General features: G+C 39.6%; 1 protein-coding gene across 1 annotated transcript in view; it reads left to right on the top strand.

The window, feature by feature from the left end:
• LOC124712219 (esterase FE4-like) overlaps window positions 1–9,088 on the top strand; it is a 123,228-nt gene extending 114,140 nt beyond the window's left edge. The window contains 1 exon segment of the mRNA XM_047242516.1: window positions 8,935–9,088. Coding sequence (XP_047098472.1) covers window positions 8,935–9,088 — 154 coding nt within the window.
• The last annotated feature ends 10,429 nt before the right edge of the window (window positions 9,089–19,517 follow it).

The following is a 19,517-nucleotide window of genomic DNA, read 5'->3' as shown; positions in this document are numbered from 1 at the left end:
CTTCCTGATTAGTCTCTTAAACTTCAGCCTACTCTTAATAACTGCTGAATTGTGATCTGAGTCTATATCTGCTCATAGGTATGCCTTCAATCCAGTGTCTGGTTTTGGAATCTCTGCCTGACCACGGTGTAATCTAACTGAATATTCCTGTACCTCCAGACCTTTCCCAAGTGTACTCCATCCTCTTCTGAGTCTGTTGTTATTACTAGCTGAAATTTATTGCAGAGCTCAGTTAGTCTTTAACCTCTCTCATTCCTAGTACCAAGCTGATATTCTCCCACAACCCTTTCTTCCATTCATTCCCCTACAAATGCATTCCAGTCCCCCATGACTATTAGACTTTTGTCTCCCTTTATGTACTGAATTATCCATTCAGTATCCTCATATAGTTTCTCTATCTCTTCATTTTCAGCATACATCACTGTGTATACCTGAACTGTCATTGTCAGTATTGGTTTCTTGTCAGTCCCAATGAGAACAAGTCTATCACTAAACTGTTCATGGCAACACACTCTCTGTCCTCCTTCCTATCCACAATGAATCCTAACTCCCATTATATCATTTTCTGCTGGTGTTGATATTGTCCTATACCCACCTGACCAGAAATCTTTGTTTTCTTTTCATTTCACTTCACTAGCACCTGCTGTATCTAGATTGAGCTTTTGTATTTCTGTTTCCAGATTTTATAGCTTCTCTACTACGTTCAAACTTCTGACATCCCGTGCCCCAATTCATACAATGTTACTCTTTCACTGGCTATTCAATCTTTTTGTCATGGTCACCTCCCCCTTGGCGGTCCCCACCTGGGGATCTGAATGGGGGACTATTCCTTTTGCCAATGGAGGGATCATCATGACACTTTTCCAATTACTGGCCACAAGTCCTGTGGATACACATTTTATGTCTTTAATGTAGTGGTTTCCACTACCTTCTGCAGCCTCATGCCATTGATCATTAGTGATTCTTCCACTCTCTTTAACGATATTGTTAGCAGAATGAGGGTAACTTCGTATGCTGGAAATCTTCAGCCACCAATTCTGATTACTTTTAAGCAAAATTTAAGTGGTGGCAGGGTTTGAAACCAGGATGAAGGACATTTTGATTACTATTCAAAGACACTACCCATAGACCACTATCTTAAAATTTATGCAAACCGGAATAACCTACATCTTGGTTGTTGCAAGCTACTTCATTCAAAATTGGATGACAGCCAACAGCCTGATATCAAGAACACAATGCACAGGACTTCTGGAAGACTGGTAGACAAAACAAAGATACATATATCGTGGAATCCTCGACACCCTATCAACAACAGACAACCAATGGAAGGAAGTCAACCTTTGAGATAGAGAAACATAGTCTACTGTCCATAAGAACTGTACTGCAACTGTAAATACAAAAAACTGCAATGAGTCACTTTTCTGACCTTTTCAGTTTCATCTTCAGATGGTTTTCTGGAAGTTACATCACTATTTCTAGCTTAATGCTAGGTGCTGGCTTTGTGACAAGAAGATGGAACACACTTTAATTTAGTAAATTTGGCATTCATATTGACAGGCAAACAATAGTCATGGCGATACATTAAAGCATGTTCCATCTTCTTGTCACAGAGCCAGCACCCAGCATTAGCTAGAAATAGTGATGTAACTTCCAGAAAACCATCTGAAGATGAACCTGAAAAGGTCTGAAAACTGGTTCATAGAATAATAAATAATCATTCAAAAAGTGTCTGGTTGCAGTTTTATGTATTTACAATCAATTAACAGCCAAAGGTTCTAAAATATCCAGAATAGATAAGCTTAATCTGTCCTGAGACTGTTCACCATAAAGGTTTGGCCCTTTGCATCATATGACATGCAACTTATATGGAGACACCTTACATACTCAGCCTACCTGAGAAGAACATCAAACATTTTAAAATACATGCAAAATGGACTAACCTACATTTTGGCAGACACAACCTTCTTCATTGAAGACCTGATTATGGCCCATACTGACACCACAGAGCACTGGGCTCCTGGAAGACAGGCAGCAAAAAGCAAGAGACATAGGTCACAGACACCTCAACACTGCAGCAGCATCAAATAACAAATGGAAGGAAGGTAACATTTGAGATAAAGAAACTGAGTCTCTCACCCACAAGTACAGCCAAAATGCTCTTAGCTTCTCACTCGTATTAACTCATGCATGATGTTTTAGTAGTAATCTCAATCTTGCATCTTACCTGTCTCCCACCTTTAAACTATCAGGTTTTCAAATCTCATTTGATGCTTTGATGCAGTCCCCAACAATCAGTCTTTACATCTCATCCTATATAGTAGTATACAGTAAGTCTCTTCTGAGCTGTGATTCTGGGAGACTTTTCCCATATCTACCTCTTTTCCTAGACCACTCCAGTTCTTTTCCTTCACCCTTCTTCCTTCCCCTTCAACCCTTATGCCTGAAGAAGGACCCACTGGCTCCAAAAGCTTGCCAGTCACAACAGTCTTTTATGTGTGTGTTCTGCTGCTGCTTGGTGACTAGATTAGATTAGATTAGTACTTGTTCCATAGATCACGAATACGACACTTTGTAATGATGTGGAACGTGTCAGGTTAATAAAAGGTGTCTATACAAGATATTACATTACACAAAATATTACATGACACTTAATAACCTTTTTTTTTGGGGCGGTGGGGGTTTGAGGAAATTACCCACTTACTATATCCAAAAATTCATCTAATGAGTAGAAGGAGTTGCCATTAAGAAATTCTTTTAATTTCCTTTTAAATGCTATATGGCTATCTGTCAGACTTTTGATGCTATTAGGTAAGTGACCAAAGACTTTTGTGGCAGCATAATTTACCCTCTTCTGAGCCAACGTTTAACCTTGAGTAGTGAAGATCATCCTTTCTCCTAGTGTTGTAGCCATGTACACTGCTATTACTTTTGAATTCGATTGGATTGTTAATAACAAATTTCATAAGTGAATACATATATTGTGAGGCTACAGTGAAGATCCCTAGCTCTTTAAATAAGTGTCTGCAGGATGATCTTGGATGAGCTCCGGCAATTAATCTGATTCCATGCTTTTGTGCAATGAACACTCTTTTACTCAATGATGAGTTGCCCCAGAATATGATGCCATACAAAAGCAGAGAATGAAAATAGGCATGGTAAGATAAGTTACTCAGATGTATATTGCCAAAATTTGCAATGACCCTAATAGTATAAGTAGCTGAACTCAAACGTTTCACCAGATCCTCAGTGTGTTTTTTCAAGTTCAACCCCTCATCAATGCATGCACCTAGAAATTTTGAATATTCTACCTTAGCTACCAATTTCTGATCGAAGTCTATATTTATTAATGGGGTCATTCCATTTACTGTGTGGAACTGTATATACTTTGTTTTGTCAAAGTTTAATGAGAGCCCATTTGCAGAGAACCACTTAATGATTTTCTGAAAAACATCATTTACAATTTCACCAGTTAATTCTTGTCTGTTGGGTGTGATAGCTATACTTGTGTCATTGGCAAAAAGTACCAGCTTTGCATCTTCATGAATATAGAATGGCAAGTCATTAATATATATTAAGAACAGCAGAGGACCCAAGACTGAACCTTGTGGGACCCCATCCTTGATTGTTCCCCAGTTTGAGAAATCACCAGTTTTTTGCATATTACGTGAACTGCTTATTTCAACTTTCTGCACTCTTCCAGTTAGGTATGATTTAAACCATTCGAGCACTGTCCCATTCATACCACAGTACTTGAGTTTATCTAGAAGTATTCCATGATTTACACAATCAAAAGCCTTTGATAGATCACAAAAAATCCCAACGGGTGACTTCCGGTTACTCAAAGCATTTAACATTTCATTAGTGAAAGTATATATTGCATTTTCCGTTGAAAAACCCTTCTGGAAACCAAACTGCCATTTTGTTAAAACCTTATTTTTACAAAGGTGCGAAGCTACTCTACAATTCATTACTTTTTCAAGAATTTTGGATAAGGCAGTCAGAAGAGAGATTGGGCAGTAGTTGTTGACATCAGACGTAACCCCTTTTTTGTGCAGTGGTTTAATAATGGCATACTTCAGTCTATCTGGGAAAATACCCTGCTTCAGAGAGCTATTACATATGTGGCTAAGAAACCCACTTATTTCTTGGGAACAAGCTTTTATTATCCTGCTGGAAATGCCATCAATTCCATGTGAGCTTTTATTCTTGAGAGAGTTTATTATCTTTGTAATTTCAGAAGGAGAGGTGGGTGGAATTTCAATTGTATCAAATGGTGTAGGTAAGGCCTCTTCCATTAACTGCCTTGCTTCTTCTAATGAACATTTAGATCCTATTTTCTCTACAACATTTAAAAAATGATTATTCAAAATCCAGAATGAGATTTTCACTCTGCAGCGGAGTGTGCGCTGATATGAAACTTCCTGGCGGATTAAAACTGTGTGCCCGACCGAGACTCAAACTCGGGACATGAGTCGTGCTTCAGTAGCTCAGATGGTAGAGCACTTGCCCATGAAAGGCAAAGAAGGTCCCAAGTTCGAGTCTCAGTCAGGCACACAGATTATTCAAAATGTTTTTGGCTTCCGGCTTGTTGCTTATCAAGTTTCCACTCGCTTTGATGGTGATCCTGTACTCTTGGTTGCCCTGTCTCACTTGTAATAATATTTCAAATTGTTTTGATTTTGTTATCAGAGGTGTTAATCTCAGACATGATGCACATGCTTCTGCAATTTTTAATAACCTTTCTTAATGAAGCACAGTAGTTTTTATAATATTTGGCTGTTTCTGGGTCATTACCCTTCTTGTTGTTAGATACAGTTCCCTTTTGTGGTTACAAGATATTTTTATTCCTTTAGTAAGCCAAGGTTTTTTGCATGGTTTCTTATAATTAGATTTAACTACTTTCTTGGGGAAACAGTTTTCAAATTCTCTTACAAGTGTATCATGAAATAAGTTATATTTTAAAATAACATCAGGTTCCTTGTACACCTCATCCCAGTCTAACTGCTGAAGATTTTCTGTGAAATTTCTAATTGTTGGGTCATTAATTGAAAGCACAACTTTGGAGGGTAGTTTTGAATTACTGAATGGAACTATGTCATATACTGTAACTAGCTGAGCATCATGATCAGAAAGGCCATTCTCAACAGGACAGGAATTTATGTTTCTAAACCTGTCTTGGTCTATAAAAGTGTTATCTATTGATGTGCTGCTGTCCTTTACTACCCGAGTAGGAAAATTAATGACAGATGTCAAATTGAAAGAACCGAGCAAATCTTCCAGGTATTCTTCCTATTACACTCTTTCAGTGAATCAACATTGGAGTCCCCACAAATAATAATTTGCTTCCCCCATCTGACAGATAGCATAACAAGGCATCCAAGTTTTCCAGGAATAAATGAAAGTTTCCTGAAGGGGACCTATACACTGTTACAATTATAAAAGAGCCCTCCTTCAGTTTAAGTTGACAGGCACATGCTTCTATATGTTGCTCTAGACGAAACTCTTTTGTATCTAAGCTTTCCACACAGTGATAACTTTTGACATATATGGCAACTCCTCCTCTCACCTTATTCTCCCTACTCATATGTGCAGCTAGTTTATAACCACTGATAGATTTCAACATAAAGGTTTGCATCATATGCATACAACTTATAAAGAGACACTCTCATACCCAAATCTCAAATAATTAGTGAGAGCCAAATCAGCCTACCTGAAAAATTTCATTTGTGTCTCCTGTACACTAGGATCGTAGCCCATAGCCTACATCAGTGAATATCTGAACCCAAGGGTATCACAGCCCCTTGGACAGTTGTCAGTGCACCATATGTGGAGGTCCTTAAATACATATCACATCATCAAGCATAAACAAAGAACATAAGTACTATCTCAAAATGGAAATGATGATTACTTAACTAATTAATACCTTCTATACCTTACTCCTTCTATACCTTACACATCCTTCTGGAAAACCTGTAATTCTCAGGGGACTACATTGTACCTGGAAATATTAGAGGTGACTCAGGGAATTTTGGGAATTTCACAAAAGCTCAGAGAATTCTGTGTTTTCAAATTACCAATGTAATTTAATTTTATTGAGCTTCATAAATCACAAATTTTAAAATTATTAATATCTCAAAGTATGCAATTTACACGAATCTACCATTGGAAAATCCATGATGGAATGTAACAATATTGCAAGTCTGGCTTCAGCTGCCAGAGACTGTGGTCGTGTGTGTGTGTGTGTGTGTGTGTGTGAGACAGTCCTTTTGTTGTGCCTATCTGCGACTCAGCTTCTCCACTATATGGTGAGTAGCCACTATCCATCACTATTACATAAAGAAATATTATCCCAAATAAATTATTGAGTTGTAATGCTAGGTGCACAAGTTGTCACCAACAATGCTTTTTCAATGTGCAGGTCAATGAAATAGTATTGTACCAACTTTAGACCCAATCTTGGTATGACTTCATAGCTTCTTGTTATTTTAAACAGACATCAAGGGGTGTTGGGGCAAATATCAGTATAGTGACCCCACATTGTCAACAACATTGCTTTGGTTCACTGGATTCTTGAAATCACAATATCTCAGAAATTTTGGAGTAATATGCAAGTTCTTGAATTTTTGGTTCTTTACCAACCAGAAATACATTTGTGGAATCTTGTTATGAGGAATCACAAAAATCACAAGTAACACACCCAGCAAAATGTCAGAATGGATTGGTCCATGCCCATTGAAGTTGTCGTGTATCATAGTACTTGATTTGCCTGTGATCTTATAGTTTATTTAAAATTTATTGATTTTGAAATATGTGGAGTGTTATGGACCATCAACGAGTTTTCCCCTTTTTGTTTTTTTAATGATAAAATATTGTAATTCTTGCTCAAAACTGCAAAAGCACCATCTGCAACCTATCTATCATACATGTTTACATTGGAAAGGTGTCTTGAATGTTTGGGCATTGTACCATAAATTTTGGCCAATGTTGGCCCAAATGTATGGATGAAGGTGAAGAGCAATGGAGACTCGCATTGCAATATTGTTTGAAATGTAACAAGTGTGTTGTTATATAATGGTTTTCTTAAAGTTAATAAGCTCCAGTGAGAAACTTTACTTTTACATTTGGATTAATACAAGACAGGTAAGATGAAAATATTTGTAGTATAAAATTCACTACATGTTAATGGAAGGGAGGTAGTCATGATGGGCTGTAAAGATGTATACACATTGATCTCAAAAGATGTTTTCAAAACATATTTCCACTTCCCACTTGTGGATACTGTTTGAAAATATGTTTAGAAATATGCTTTGAAACACAGAAACAACTGTCCATAGCAATGTTGACATAAATCAAAGGAAACAATGTTTCAGGCCAGCTACACCATGTCACCGCTGCATGATGCTAGCACATGTTTGTGTCACATTGTATTTGGTGTACAGAGTTGCACTGTGTTGTATTTTCACTTGTTCTATTGAGTCTTTTCTGAAAAAAAAGTGGAGTAGAAAAGGCAGCAGACTGTTTAGTTGTTATTGTGTTATCGTTGTACCAGGCTGAGGATTGCTTATGGAACGTGCAGATCAAGCAGTACAAGAACTGCACAAAAGAGACACTCTGCAGAGAACTGCTGTACATTTTATACTAGCTCTAGCTGCGTTGAAAAGAAAATAAAGTTGTGTCTCACCCAGTATTGATGAGAAAAAAGGAAAGGGGTGAACAGTATAACATCAAACAGTGTGCAACACTGTTGTGTAATGTAACATGGTTCATCTATTTGCTTTCACAGTTTTGTGATGATGGTCATGAAGTAATGGGAACTAGATGCTGTGTACAAAAGGATATAATTCCCCTGTCACTTTCAAAAGAAACTGGAAACTGATGATATTCTTGATGAAGTAATTTTTGTTTATTTATGCAGAATCGTACCAACTGAATAAAAGTTTAATAATATGTATATTTAATGATGTTTTTCATTTATTTACCATTACATAAACCTTCAGGGCTTCTTCCAACACTCCATAGATTTTAGGTACTGTTTGAAATATAACTTGCTTCAAAATGTGATCTAAGTTTGCAAAGCTCTGAAGTAAATATCCCGTTGTCAAAAGATCGGGACTTAGATCAAACCTTTCGATGACCGTAGGTGCTTTCCTGAAATTTATCTCTTTTTGCCAGAAATTTAAAATTGGTAGAAGACATTTGAATGAAGTTATGAAAATCAGAGCTGTCTTCCATATTCAGTTCCATTAACAAGTCATTACCAACAGTTCTGTAGTATGTTTTCATATACCAATGACAACAAGGCCTTTCATTTTGTTTGCATGAACCTTCTTCGAGTACTAATAGTGCAGCACCACATATCATTACAACTTCCTTGCCGCTAGAGATAATGTAGCAGAAGATAGAAAAACTATATGACAAATAGCATTACAGACAATGTGATTACACTGCCAGAAATATTTGCCAGTGTGGAGAAAGTCAAAGACCAAGAACAAATTGTAAACATGTTATGAAACGCCACAGGAAACAAGTTTCCAACTGAAACATGTTAATGGTGGCAGCATGTGTGTGGCTTAAACATAACGATGAATAGGAGCACCATATTTTAACTAACACTTGTGTGTGTGTGTGTGTGTGTGTGTGTGTGTGTGTGTGTGTGTGTGTGTGTGTGTGTGCACATGCATGCATTAAAGTAGCTATAAGTATTTTTTATTTACTTCTCTTACTTTTCTTCCTCTATCCCATCCTGCATCCCCCTCAACCCTTTTATCTGTTGAAGGTAATAGATGTATATGTGTTATGAATAGGCTCATCTTCTCTAATCTGCTGCTTATGGCACTTGCTCACTATGATACATTTGGTTTGCAGTTACCATTTCTTTGTATTAATTAACTGTTCAGAACTTTCTAGACAAAACCCATTCATGTTATGTTTCAGAAATCCCACACCAACTGTGGACTCAGTGATTACTCAATACTGGACTCCATACACCACCGATGGAAAAGCTTACCTGCATTTTGATGTCAATTTATCTATTGAAAGCAACTTGAAGTATGATGAATTTAATTTCTGGCATAATCTCCTGCCATGAGGCTGGACAGTACACAGACTTTAATAAAACGCAACCATCATTGTATCAAATATGTATTTTACAAATTGTAAAAGTTAGCCTGTCATTTTCAGTCATAGTAGTTTAATAATTAATAAAGTTCTCTACCAAGATTAATTCTTCCACTATACTTTGTCACTGTTGTTAATTGTTTAAAACCGGTTTTGAAAACACTTTAATAAAAACAATGTAGAACTAGCTTGAAAAAACCTGTAACTAATGTGTGAGGGGTAATCAAATGAAAATCAAACATCTGGAACAATGGGATCATGGAATGGTTTCATTCAAAAGAAGCACCATATATGTTACAAATTTTATACCATTGGGATGATAGATGATTAGTTCCTGTTTTGTAGAATGTGTTTGGCCACTGAAAGATCCATAGCTGCACCCAATTTTAATGGTTGGTTGGGTTTATTTGTGGGAGGAGACCAAGCAGCGAGGTCATCAGTCTCATTGGATTAGGGAAGGATGGGGAAGGTAGTCGGCTGTGTCCTTTCAAAGGAACCATCCTGGCATTTGCCCGAAGTGATTTAGGGAAATCACAGAAAACGTAAATCAGGATGGCCGGACGCAGGATTGAACTGTCGTCCTCCCGAATGCGAGTCCAGTGTGCTAACCACTGCCCACCTCTCTCGGTAGAATGTTAATGATCAAATGTAAATGTTATACTATCATTGTTTTACATCGGATTATACAGTCAAATATTTCATTAGGATAGAAGTTGATGATTACTCACCAACATGCAAACATATATGTATAAATACATATAGTGAACTTTTTTGAATCAACCATCAGTATTCATCTGACTTCAAAATCGGAATCTTTTCTGGACAAATTAACACTGTTTAGAACCTATTACGGGTGTTCACTAATTTGATTTAGTAATACTACTGTGAAGAAAAGTGAGCTGGTCCGGATATACACTCCTGGAAATTGAAATAAGAACACCGTGAATTCATTGTCCCAGGAAGGGGAAACTTTATTGACACATTCCTGGGGTCAGATACATCACATGATCACACTGACAGAACCACAGGCACATAGACACAGGCAACAGAGCATGCACAATGTCGGCACTAGTACAGTGTATATCCACCTTTCGCAGCAATGCAGGCTGCTATTCTCCCATGGAGACGATCGTAGAGATGCTGGATGTAGTCCTGTGGAACGGCTTGCCATGCCATTTCCACCTGGCGCCTCAGCTGGACCAGTGTTCGTGCTGGACGTGCAGACCGCGTGAGATGACACTTCATCCAGTCCCAAACATGCTCAATGGAGGACAGATCCGGAGATCTTGCTGGCCAGGGTAGTTGACTTACACCTTCTAGAGCACGTTGGGTGGCACGGGATACATGCGGATGTGCATTGTCCTGTTGGAACAGCAAGTTCCCTTGCTGGTCTAGGAATGGTAGAACAATGGGTTCGATGACGGTTTGGATGTACCGTGCACTATTCAGTGTCCCCTCGACGATCACCAGTGGTGTACGGCCAGTGTAGGAGATCACTCCCCACACCATGATGCCGGGTGTTGGCCCTGTGTGCCTCAGTCGTATGCAGTCCTGATTGTGGCGCTCACATGCACGGCGCCAAACACGCATACAACCATCATTGGCACCAAGGCAGAAGCGACTCTCATCGCTGAAGACGACACGTCTCCATTCGTCCCTCCATTCACGCCTGTCGCGACACCACTGGAGGCGGGCTGCAAGATGTTGGGGCGTGAGCGGAAGACAGTCTAACGGTGTGCGGGACCGTAGCCCAGCTTCATGGAGACGGTTGCGAATGGTCCTCGCCGATACCCCAGGAGCAACAGTGTCCCTAATTTGCTGGGAAGTGGCAGTGCGGTCCCCTACGGCACTGCGTAGGATCCTACGGTCTTGGCGTGCATCCGTGCGTCGCTGCGGTCCGGTCCCAGGTCGACGGGCACGTGCACCTTCCACCGACCACTGGCAACAACATCGATGTACTGTGGAGACCTCACGCCCCACGTGTTGAGCAATTCGGCGGTACATCCACCCGGCCTCCCGCGTGCCCACTATACGCCCTCGGTCAAAGTCCGTCAACTGCACATACGGTTCACGTCCACACTGTCGCGGCATGCTACCAGTGTTAAAGACTGTGATGGAGCTTCGTATGCCATGGCAAACTGGCTGACACTGACGTCGGCGGTGCACAAATGCTGCGCAGCTAGCGCCATTCGACGGCCAACACCGCGGTTCCTGGTGTGTCCACTGTGCCGTGCGTGTGATCATTGCTTGTACAGCCCTCTCACAGTGTCCGGAGCAAGTATGGTGGGTCTGACACACCGGTGTCAATGTGTTCTTTTTTCCATTTCCAGGAGTGTATTTCATAATCATATTCATTCCAACAACCAATTAATAATACCTCTATGAAGAACTGAATGCAAACTGGTGTCACCAAAGTGAATAGAAATAAAGATATGTTTTTCAACTCAAATCATTGGTGTTGTGGTTTTAGTGAACTGTGAGACCTCTAATAAAACAGTTTCAGAATATGTAACTTTGATTCAGTGTATGCCATCAAGGACTTGCAATGACATAACCAAATTAGTATTGTTCTTGCTATAACCCTAGCTTGCATTTTGATTTCCCCATGATACTGCTCCACACTCAAAAACTTCTTTCCAACATTAATCTTTAACATATCAGTCATTTCAAGAACAAAATTATTACAAGGGCGATGAATGAAATCTACAGATGGAATATACTTCACCCCCAGAAAACTTCGTTTAGGAATATTTGTCCACATGCCAAAACTTATTTAAAATCATTTAATTGGAAAATCTTCTTGTAATTCTATAAGTTTCTTATGCATATTGACTGCTTACCCTACCAAATCAGACACATTCTTTCCCACTTCATTAACTATCATGTTAATTGCAGAAATTCTGTCATTAGTATCATATTTGAAGATTCAACTTTGTTTTCTAGCCTACATCTAAGATCAACAATTTCAGATTGTAGCTTATGATCCTCAAATTTAATTACATGCCAATTTTTTCAAAAATTTTTGGAGGTTTTTTCAAATTTTTTGAACAAATTTAATTTGACATTTTTGATTCTGTTTTCCACTAGTTCCATCCTGTCATTTAAATGTTTCTTCCCTGATGTGACAATAAGGTTTAATTCATTGATTTCTCCTTTGATTTCTGCCATTACTCTTAAATTAAGCTTTTAGTTCATTATGTGGGTCTGCAGTCATGACACACTACTCATTTTAAGTCCTTATTTGATTTTGAAATTCTGTCATTTGTTTTAATGTTGATTTACCAATTTTGTAGTTGTTTTCTGATGTCTTACAGCTGAATTTGTTTTCAAAATGAGTTTCCTCCTTTGATCTTCCATGCTTTCAACTAAAACTGACTTATTCCCCCACTACCACGTGAAGTGAACTTTATGCAACTCTTGCAACAACTAACCGAGACTGAGCGAACACTGAACCATGTGATTACAGCTGTGATCACCTTTATAACTTTTGACAGTGAAAATACTGCGTCCAGCTTTGTTAAAACTTACTGTATACTGTAATTACAACTCCATAATACAAGTAATTTCACTACAATATTGGAATTAAAATTAATTTGACATTTTGAGCTAGAATGATGAAAATTTTTTATTAATGTTTACCATTTTTGACACAATTAGATATTCTTTCCACTCTTATCTTTTGCTTTAATTAATTAATTAATTACTTTCACTCATGTGGGTATTAAAATCACCCACAAAAATTATACAACTAAGTATAACAACAAAGAAGGGCATCATGTTTTGTATTATGGTGAAATATTGGAGAGAGTGTCACTGAAATGATACAGGATTTGGACTGTAAATCATTAAAGGAAAGTCATTTTTTGTTGCGACAGAATCTTCTCATGAAATTCCAATCACTAACTTTCTCCTCCGAATGCAAAAATATTTTCTTAACACCGACCTACATAGGGAGGAATGATCACCACAATAAAATAAGGGAAATCAAGGCTTATACGGAAAGATGTAGGTGTTCATTCTTTCCATGCTCTACACGAGATTGGAATAATAGAGAATTGTGAAGGTGGTTCGATGAACCCTCTGCCAGGCACTGGAATGTGATTTGCAGAGTATCCATATAGATGTAGATGTAGATGAAAAATAATCAATTATTGATAATATAATGTAAATGGATAGATTAAAAATCTACTCACCAAGCAAGGGTAAAAATGGATTTAACTTTTACAAGCTTTTGGAACCAGTGGCCCCGTCTTCTAGGAGAAGAGTTTAAGGGGAAGGAAGAGGGGTGAAGTAAAAGGACTAAAGATGTTTAGGGAAAGGTGTGCAGTTCAGGAAAGTCACCGAAAACCCTGCATCAGGGGGGACATACTGGACAGCATGAGAAGGAAAACCCTCTTATCCCACCCACCTTTTACCTTCTGCCTAAGATCCACAAACCCAGTCATCCTGGCCATCCAAAAGTTGCTGGCTTTAAAGCACCATTGAATGTACATCTGCCTTAATTGATCAACAGTTGCAATACATAGTGCAAAGACTTCCCTCCTATATTAAAGATACCACCAATTTCCTGGATCATCTGAAATCTTTGCCCGTCCCACACCCACATACACCTTGCCTGTCCACCTTGATGCCATCCCCCTAATACCAACATCCCAAACTTACTTGGTCTGACTGCTGCTGAACATTCCTTCAGTCGATGCTCACCTTCAGTCGATGCTCACCAATGACATCCTTCTTCCTCACCTTAATCAACTTTTTGCTTACCAACAATTACTTGACCTTTGAGGGGCAGACATACAAACAGATCAGGGGTACAGCCATGGGAACCAGGATGGCTCCTTCCTATGTCAACCTTTCCATGGATTTCTTGGAGTGTGCTTTCCTGGGATCCATAAGCCTTCAGCCCCTTGTTTGGTTTGGATACATTGATGACATCTTTGCCATATGGACTCATGGTGAGGCTGACCTGTTAAAATTCCTCAAATCTCCACCTTCTCCCAATTAAATCACACATGGTTCTATTCCAAATCCCATGCCACTTTCCTTGCTGTTGCTCTCATCCTCACTGAAGGCCAGCTAAACACTTCTGTCCACATTAAAGTTACTAACAAACAACAGTACTTGCAGTTAGACAGATTTGATCTTTTCCATGCCAACTGTTCCCTCCCACACAGCCCAGGCATTAAAGACAAACGTATTTGTTCATATGTAGACTCTTTACAGCAATGCACTATCACTCTCCATGACATCCAACCCTGGTACAGCTGATCCCTTTAAAAAAAAAAGAAAGGAAAAAAAAAGTAAATTGGAGCACAGCACTTGTCACCCAGTATTATCCTGGTCTTGACTGTGTTAATCAGCTACTTCAACAAGGCCATGACTTCCTAAAATCATGCCCTGATATGAGGTCCGTTCTGTCTGACATTTTACCCACCACACCTAGAATAGCTTTTCATCACCATCCCACCATCCCAATCTATCCAATAACATTGTCAGACCCTATGCGCCTTCTGCACCCATCTCCTTAGCCTATGGCTCCTACTCCTATGACTGTCCTCACCACAAGTCTTGCCCTATGCATCCTCCTACCATGATCTATTCCAGGTCTATAACTGGCAAAACATGTACTATTGAAGGGAGAGGAATCTGTGAAATGTCATATACCAGCTGTTATCTAAACACTATTCGGCCATTTACATCAGCATGACTACCATCCATTTATTAGTCAGGATGAATGAGCATAGGCAGAGGGTGTATACCAGCAACAAACAATATCCTGTTGTAGAGCATGCTCTATAACATGATAGTCATGAGCTCAGTGCCTGTTTCACTGCACACACCATCTGGGTTCTTCCCACAGACACCAGTTTCTCAAACTTCGCAGGTGGGAAATTGTGCTACAACATACCCTTGGTTCTCCCCACCCACCTGGCCTTAATTTGCGTTAATTCCTTCCTTCTCAGCATCTCTTGACAGTAACTACTCCTTTCTTCATTCCATTTTAGTTTTCTATTTCCTTCATTTTCTGACCTGTATATGTTTTGACCCCCCCCCCCCCCCCCACACACACACACCTCGATTACATCCAATGCATTTACCTTTCACTTTTATTAACTCATGCATGTTGTTTTAGTAGTAATCTCTATTTTGTATATTACCCTATCTTCCACCTTTAAGCTCTTAGGTTTTTAAATTTTAACTGGTTCAGTCCCAAGCAATCAGCCTTTCCTTCTCACCTCGTCTGGTAAGTCTCCCCTGACCTGTGGTTCTGAGTGACTTTTTTGAATTGTACCCCTTCCCCAAAATCTCTCCAGTCCTTTTACTTCACTCCTCTTCCTTTCTCTTCAACTCTTCTGCTGGAAGAAGGAGCCATTGACTCTGAAAGCTCGTAAACATTCAACCTTTTTGTGTGTGTGTGTTCCGCCATCACTGCTTGGTGAGCAGATTTTTTATCTATCCATTTACATTACTTTAACAATACAGTGATTTACCTATTGCTATTAGTAACTGACTTTGTTAACTACATCATATATTTAATGATGATTATACGAAAAATAAAAGTTACAGAGAAAACCTGAATACTGAAATGTATCAATGCAAAATTGTAAGGCAGTATAGAGATTAAAAAACAGACTATGACAATGATAAATGCATGTTTTATATTGTAATTATTATTATTAATAGTAGCAGTAGTAGTAGTAATAGTGGCAGCAGTAATAGGTTTTATAATCTGACCGGGACGGAACAGTTAGCCCATCATGACCTTAAAGTGGGAACCAACATGACATTTGCCTTAAGTAGTTTAGGAAAATGATGGAGAACCTACATCAGAATGGCAAGATAAAAGGCTGGTCAGTTTAAAATAACACTACCTCATTCACTTTATTCCTAGAGTACAATACTGTTCCGCAAAGATGTTATTTAATAATGTAAAAGGTTAGTGTTCATTCATTTCTCAATTCCAGTACTTCACACATGACACACATTATACACACACTATTTCATAATGTACTGTGACAAACACTGCCTATTGGTGTCTAATTTCATTTCATTTTTGATTGGTCACTTTAATCATGTGTTGTACAAGGTATACAATATGATATTGGACGCCTGCCCAGTTAGCCGTATGGTCTAACATTGATGGTCCCTGGCACGAATTCACCCAGTGGATTAGTGTCGAGGTCCGGTGTGCTGGCCAGCCTGTGGATGGTTTTTAAGGCAGTTTTACATCTGCCTTGGTGAATGCAGGCTGGTTCCCCTTATTCCACCTCTGTTACACTATGCCAGCAATTGCTGCTCAAACACTCTCTCCACGTATGCATACACCATCAGTACTCTACCACGCAAACATTGGGGTTACACTCATCTGGAATGAGACACTCCTGGTGGGGGGGGGTCAACTGGGCGCCAAAGCACAATAACCTTGGGTTCGGTGGGGGTGGCGGTGGGGTGCGTGGACTGCTGTAGCCTGTTGTGGGGTTGTGTACCACTGAGGGCTATGGTGAGGACGAAACCCCTCCGTCATTTATAGGTCCCCAATTCAATACATACATATGCACTTACATATATTGGATCAATCACTGTGATTTACAATACACATTTTTAAAACATACAAGAATATTTATGTCGGGTTAAGCCTAAATTATCACAACTGAAAATGCAGCTTTCATATATGGTATTTAACACAAGTAATTCCATCAGTTTTTTTCTTTTTTTTTCATATAACTTTTGATGAACATTTCATTCATTCTTTTTTTAATATTTGGCAAAAAATTTTCATATTTCAAGGTATTCAGCTATACTATAATACTTTTTGAATTAATATTTATGAATAGCAGTTTTAAATTTTGAAGTGTCTTTTATTGTTTTATTGTTAGGTAGCTTATTGTATAGTCTGTTACCTGTTTGCAATGGTCCATTCTGTTTTAGTGTTGTCTAGGCATGTTGATCATCTATATCATTCTTTCTCCATTGTGCTTTCTCCTTGTGCTATAAAGATGGATACTCTGGTTAGTTGATACAATATTTTTGCTATTTTCTAATATTTTCCTAACAAATTTATTACTTGCAAAATATTTAGCGGAGATGCTGAGTTGCAGATAGGCACAACAAAAAGACTCTCACAATTAAAGCTTTCGGCCTTTAAGGCCTTCATCAACGATAGACACATACACACACACACACACACACACACACACACACACACACACACACACACACACACATGCAAAAGCAATTAGCACACACAACTGGAGTCTCAGGCAACTGAAACCACACTGCAAGCAGCAGCATACACGAATGAGGGGAGTGGCAACTGGGTGGTGGTAAGAAGGAGGCTGGGGTGGGGAGGGGGGGGGAATAGTATGGTTGAGGTGGCACACAGTGAAGTGCTGCAGGTTAGACATAGGGTAGGGGAGAAGTGAGGAAGGGAGAGGGGTATAGTGGACAAGGAGAGAAATAAAACGACTGGAGGTGATGGTAGAATGACAGCTATGTAGTGCTGGGATGGGAACAGGGAAGGGGCTGGATGGGTGAGGACAGTGACTAATGAACGATGTGGCCAGGAGGGTTATGTGAACATAGGATGTATTGCATGGAAAGTTTCCATCTGCAAAATTCAGAAAAGCTGGTGTTGATGGGAAGGAACAGGATGGCACAGACTGTGATGCAGTCATTGAAATGAAGGATATCTTTTTTGGCAGTGTGTTCATCAAGAGGGTGATCCTCTTGTTTCTTGGCCACAGTTTGTTGGTGGCCATTCATGTAGGCTAACAGCTTTTTGGCTGTCATGCCTACGTAGAATGCAGCACAGTGGTGGCAGCTTAGCTTGTATATCACATGAGTGGTTTCACAGGTATCCCTGCCTTTGATGGGATAGGTGATGTTAGTGACTGGACTGGAGTAGGCAGTGGCAGGAGGACGTATGGGACAGATCTTGCATCTAGGTCTATTACAGGAGTATGAGCTATGAGATAAGGGATTTTGTTTGACCAGGGGTTGTATAAGGATGGGGGAGTATATTTCGTAGGTTCGATGGACAGCAGAATACCACTGTGGGAGGGGTGAGAAGGATAGTGTGCAGGAAATTTCTCATTTCATCCATCCTCACACAACCCCTGCTCCAAATCCCTTACCTCATGGCTCCTACCCCTGTAATAGAAATAGATGCAAGATCTGTCCCATACATCCTCCCACCACTTACTACTCCAGTCCACTCACTAACATCACCTATCCCATCAAAGGCAAGGCTACCTGTGAAACCAGTCATGTGATCTACAATCTAAGCTGCCACCACTGTGCTGTGTTCTATGTAGGCATGACAAACAACAAGGTGTTTGTCAGCATGAATGGCCACCAACTAACTATCTGTGGCTAAGAAGCAAGTGAGCCACCATGTTGCTGAACATGCTGCCAAATATGATATCCTTCATTTCAATGACTACTTCACAGCCTGTACCATATGGTTCCTTCCCACCAATAAAAGTTTTTCTGAACTTTGCATTGTTTGATCCTTGCAAAATACACTATGTGATCAAAAGTATCTGGACACCCACAAAAACATGTTTTTCATTTTAGGTGGATTGTACTGCCACCTACTGCCAGGAACGCCATATTAGCGAACTCAGTAGTTTTTAGACATCTTGAGAGAGCAGAATGGGGAACTCCACGAAACTCACGCACTTCAAGTGTGGTCAGGTGATTGGGTGTCACTAGTGTCATATGTCTGTATGTGAGATTCCCACACTCCTAAACATCCCTGGGTCCACTGTTTCCAATGTGATAATGAAGTGGAAACGTGAAGGGAAATGTACATCACAAAAGCATACAGGCTGACTTCGTCTGTTGACTGACAGAGACCACCAACAGTTGAATAGGACTGCAATGTGTAATGGGCAGACATCTATCCAGACCATCACACAGGAATTCCAGACTGCATCAGGATCCACTGTAAGTACTATGACAGTTAGGCTGGAGATGAGACAACTTGGATTTCATGGTTGAGCAGCTGCTCATAAGTCAACCACACCAGTAAATGGCAAACAACACCTCATTTGGTCTAATGAGTGTAAACATAGCATGATTTAACAGTGGAAAAACATTGTGTGGAGTGAATAATCATGGTACACAATGTGACGATCAAATGGTGGGGTATGGGTATGACGAATGCCCAGTGAATGTCATCTTCCAGTGTATGTAGTTCGAACAGTAAAATTCAAAGACGGTGGTGTTATGGTGGTCTTGTTTTTCATGGAGAGGGCTTGCACCCCTTGTTGTTTTGCGTGGCACTATCCAAGCACAGGCCAACACGTGTTTTAAGCACCTTCTTGCTTCCCACTGCTGAAGAGCAATTCAGGGATGGTTATTGGATCTTTCAACAAGATCGAGTACCTGTTCATAAT

This window comes from Schistocerca piceifrons, chromosome 1 (assembly GCF_021461385.2).
Source record: "Schistocerca piceifrons isolate TAMUIC-IGC-003096 chromosome 1, iqSchPice1.1, whole genome shotgun sequence".
Taxonomy (NCBI): domain Eukaryota; kingdom Metazoa; phylum Arthropoda; class Insecta; order Orthoptera; family Acrididae; genus Schistocerca; species Schistocerca piceifrons.
This window is presented reverse-complemented; position numbering and strand designations above follow the sequence as displayed.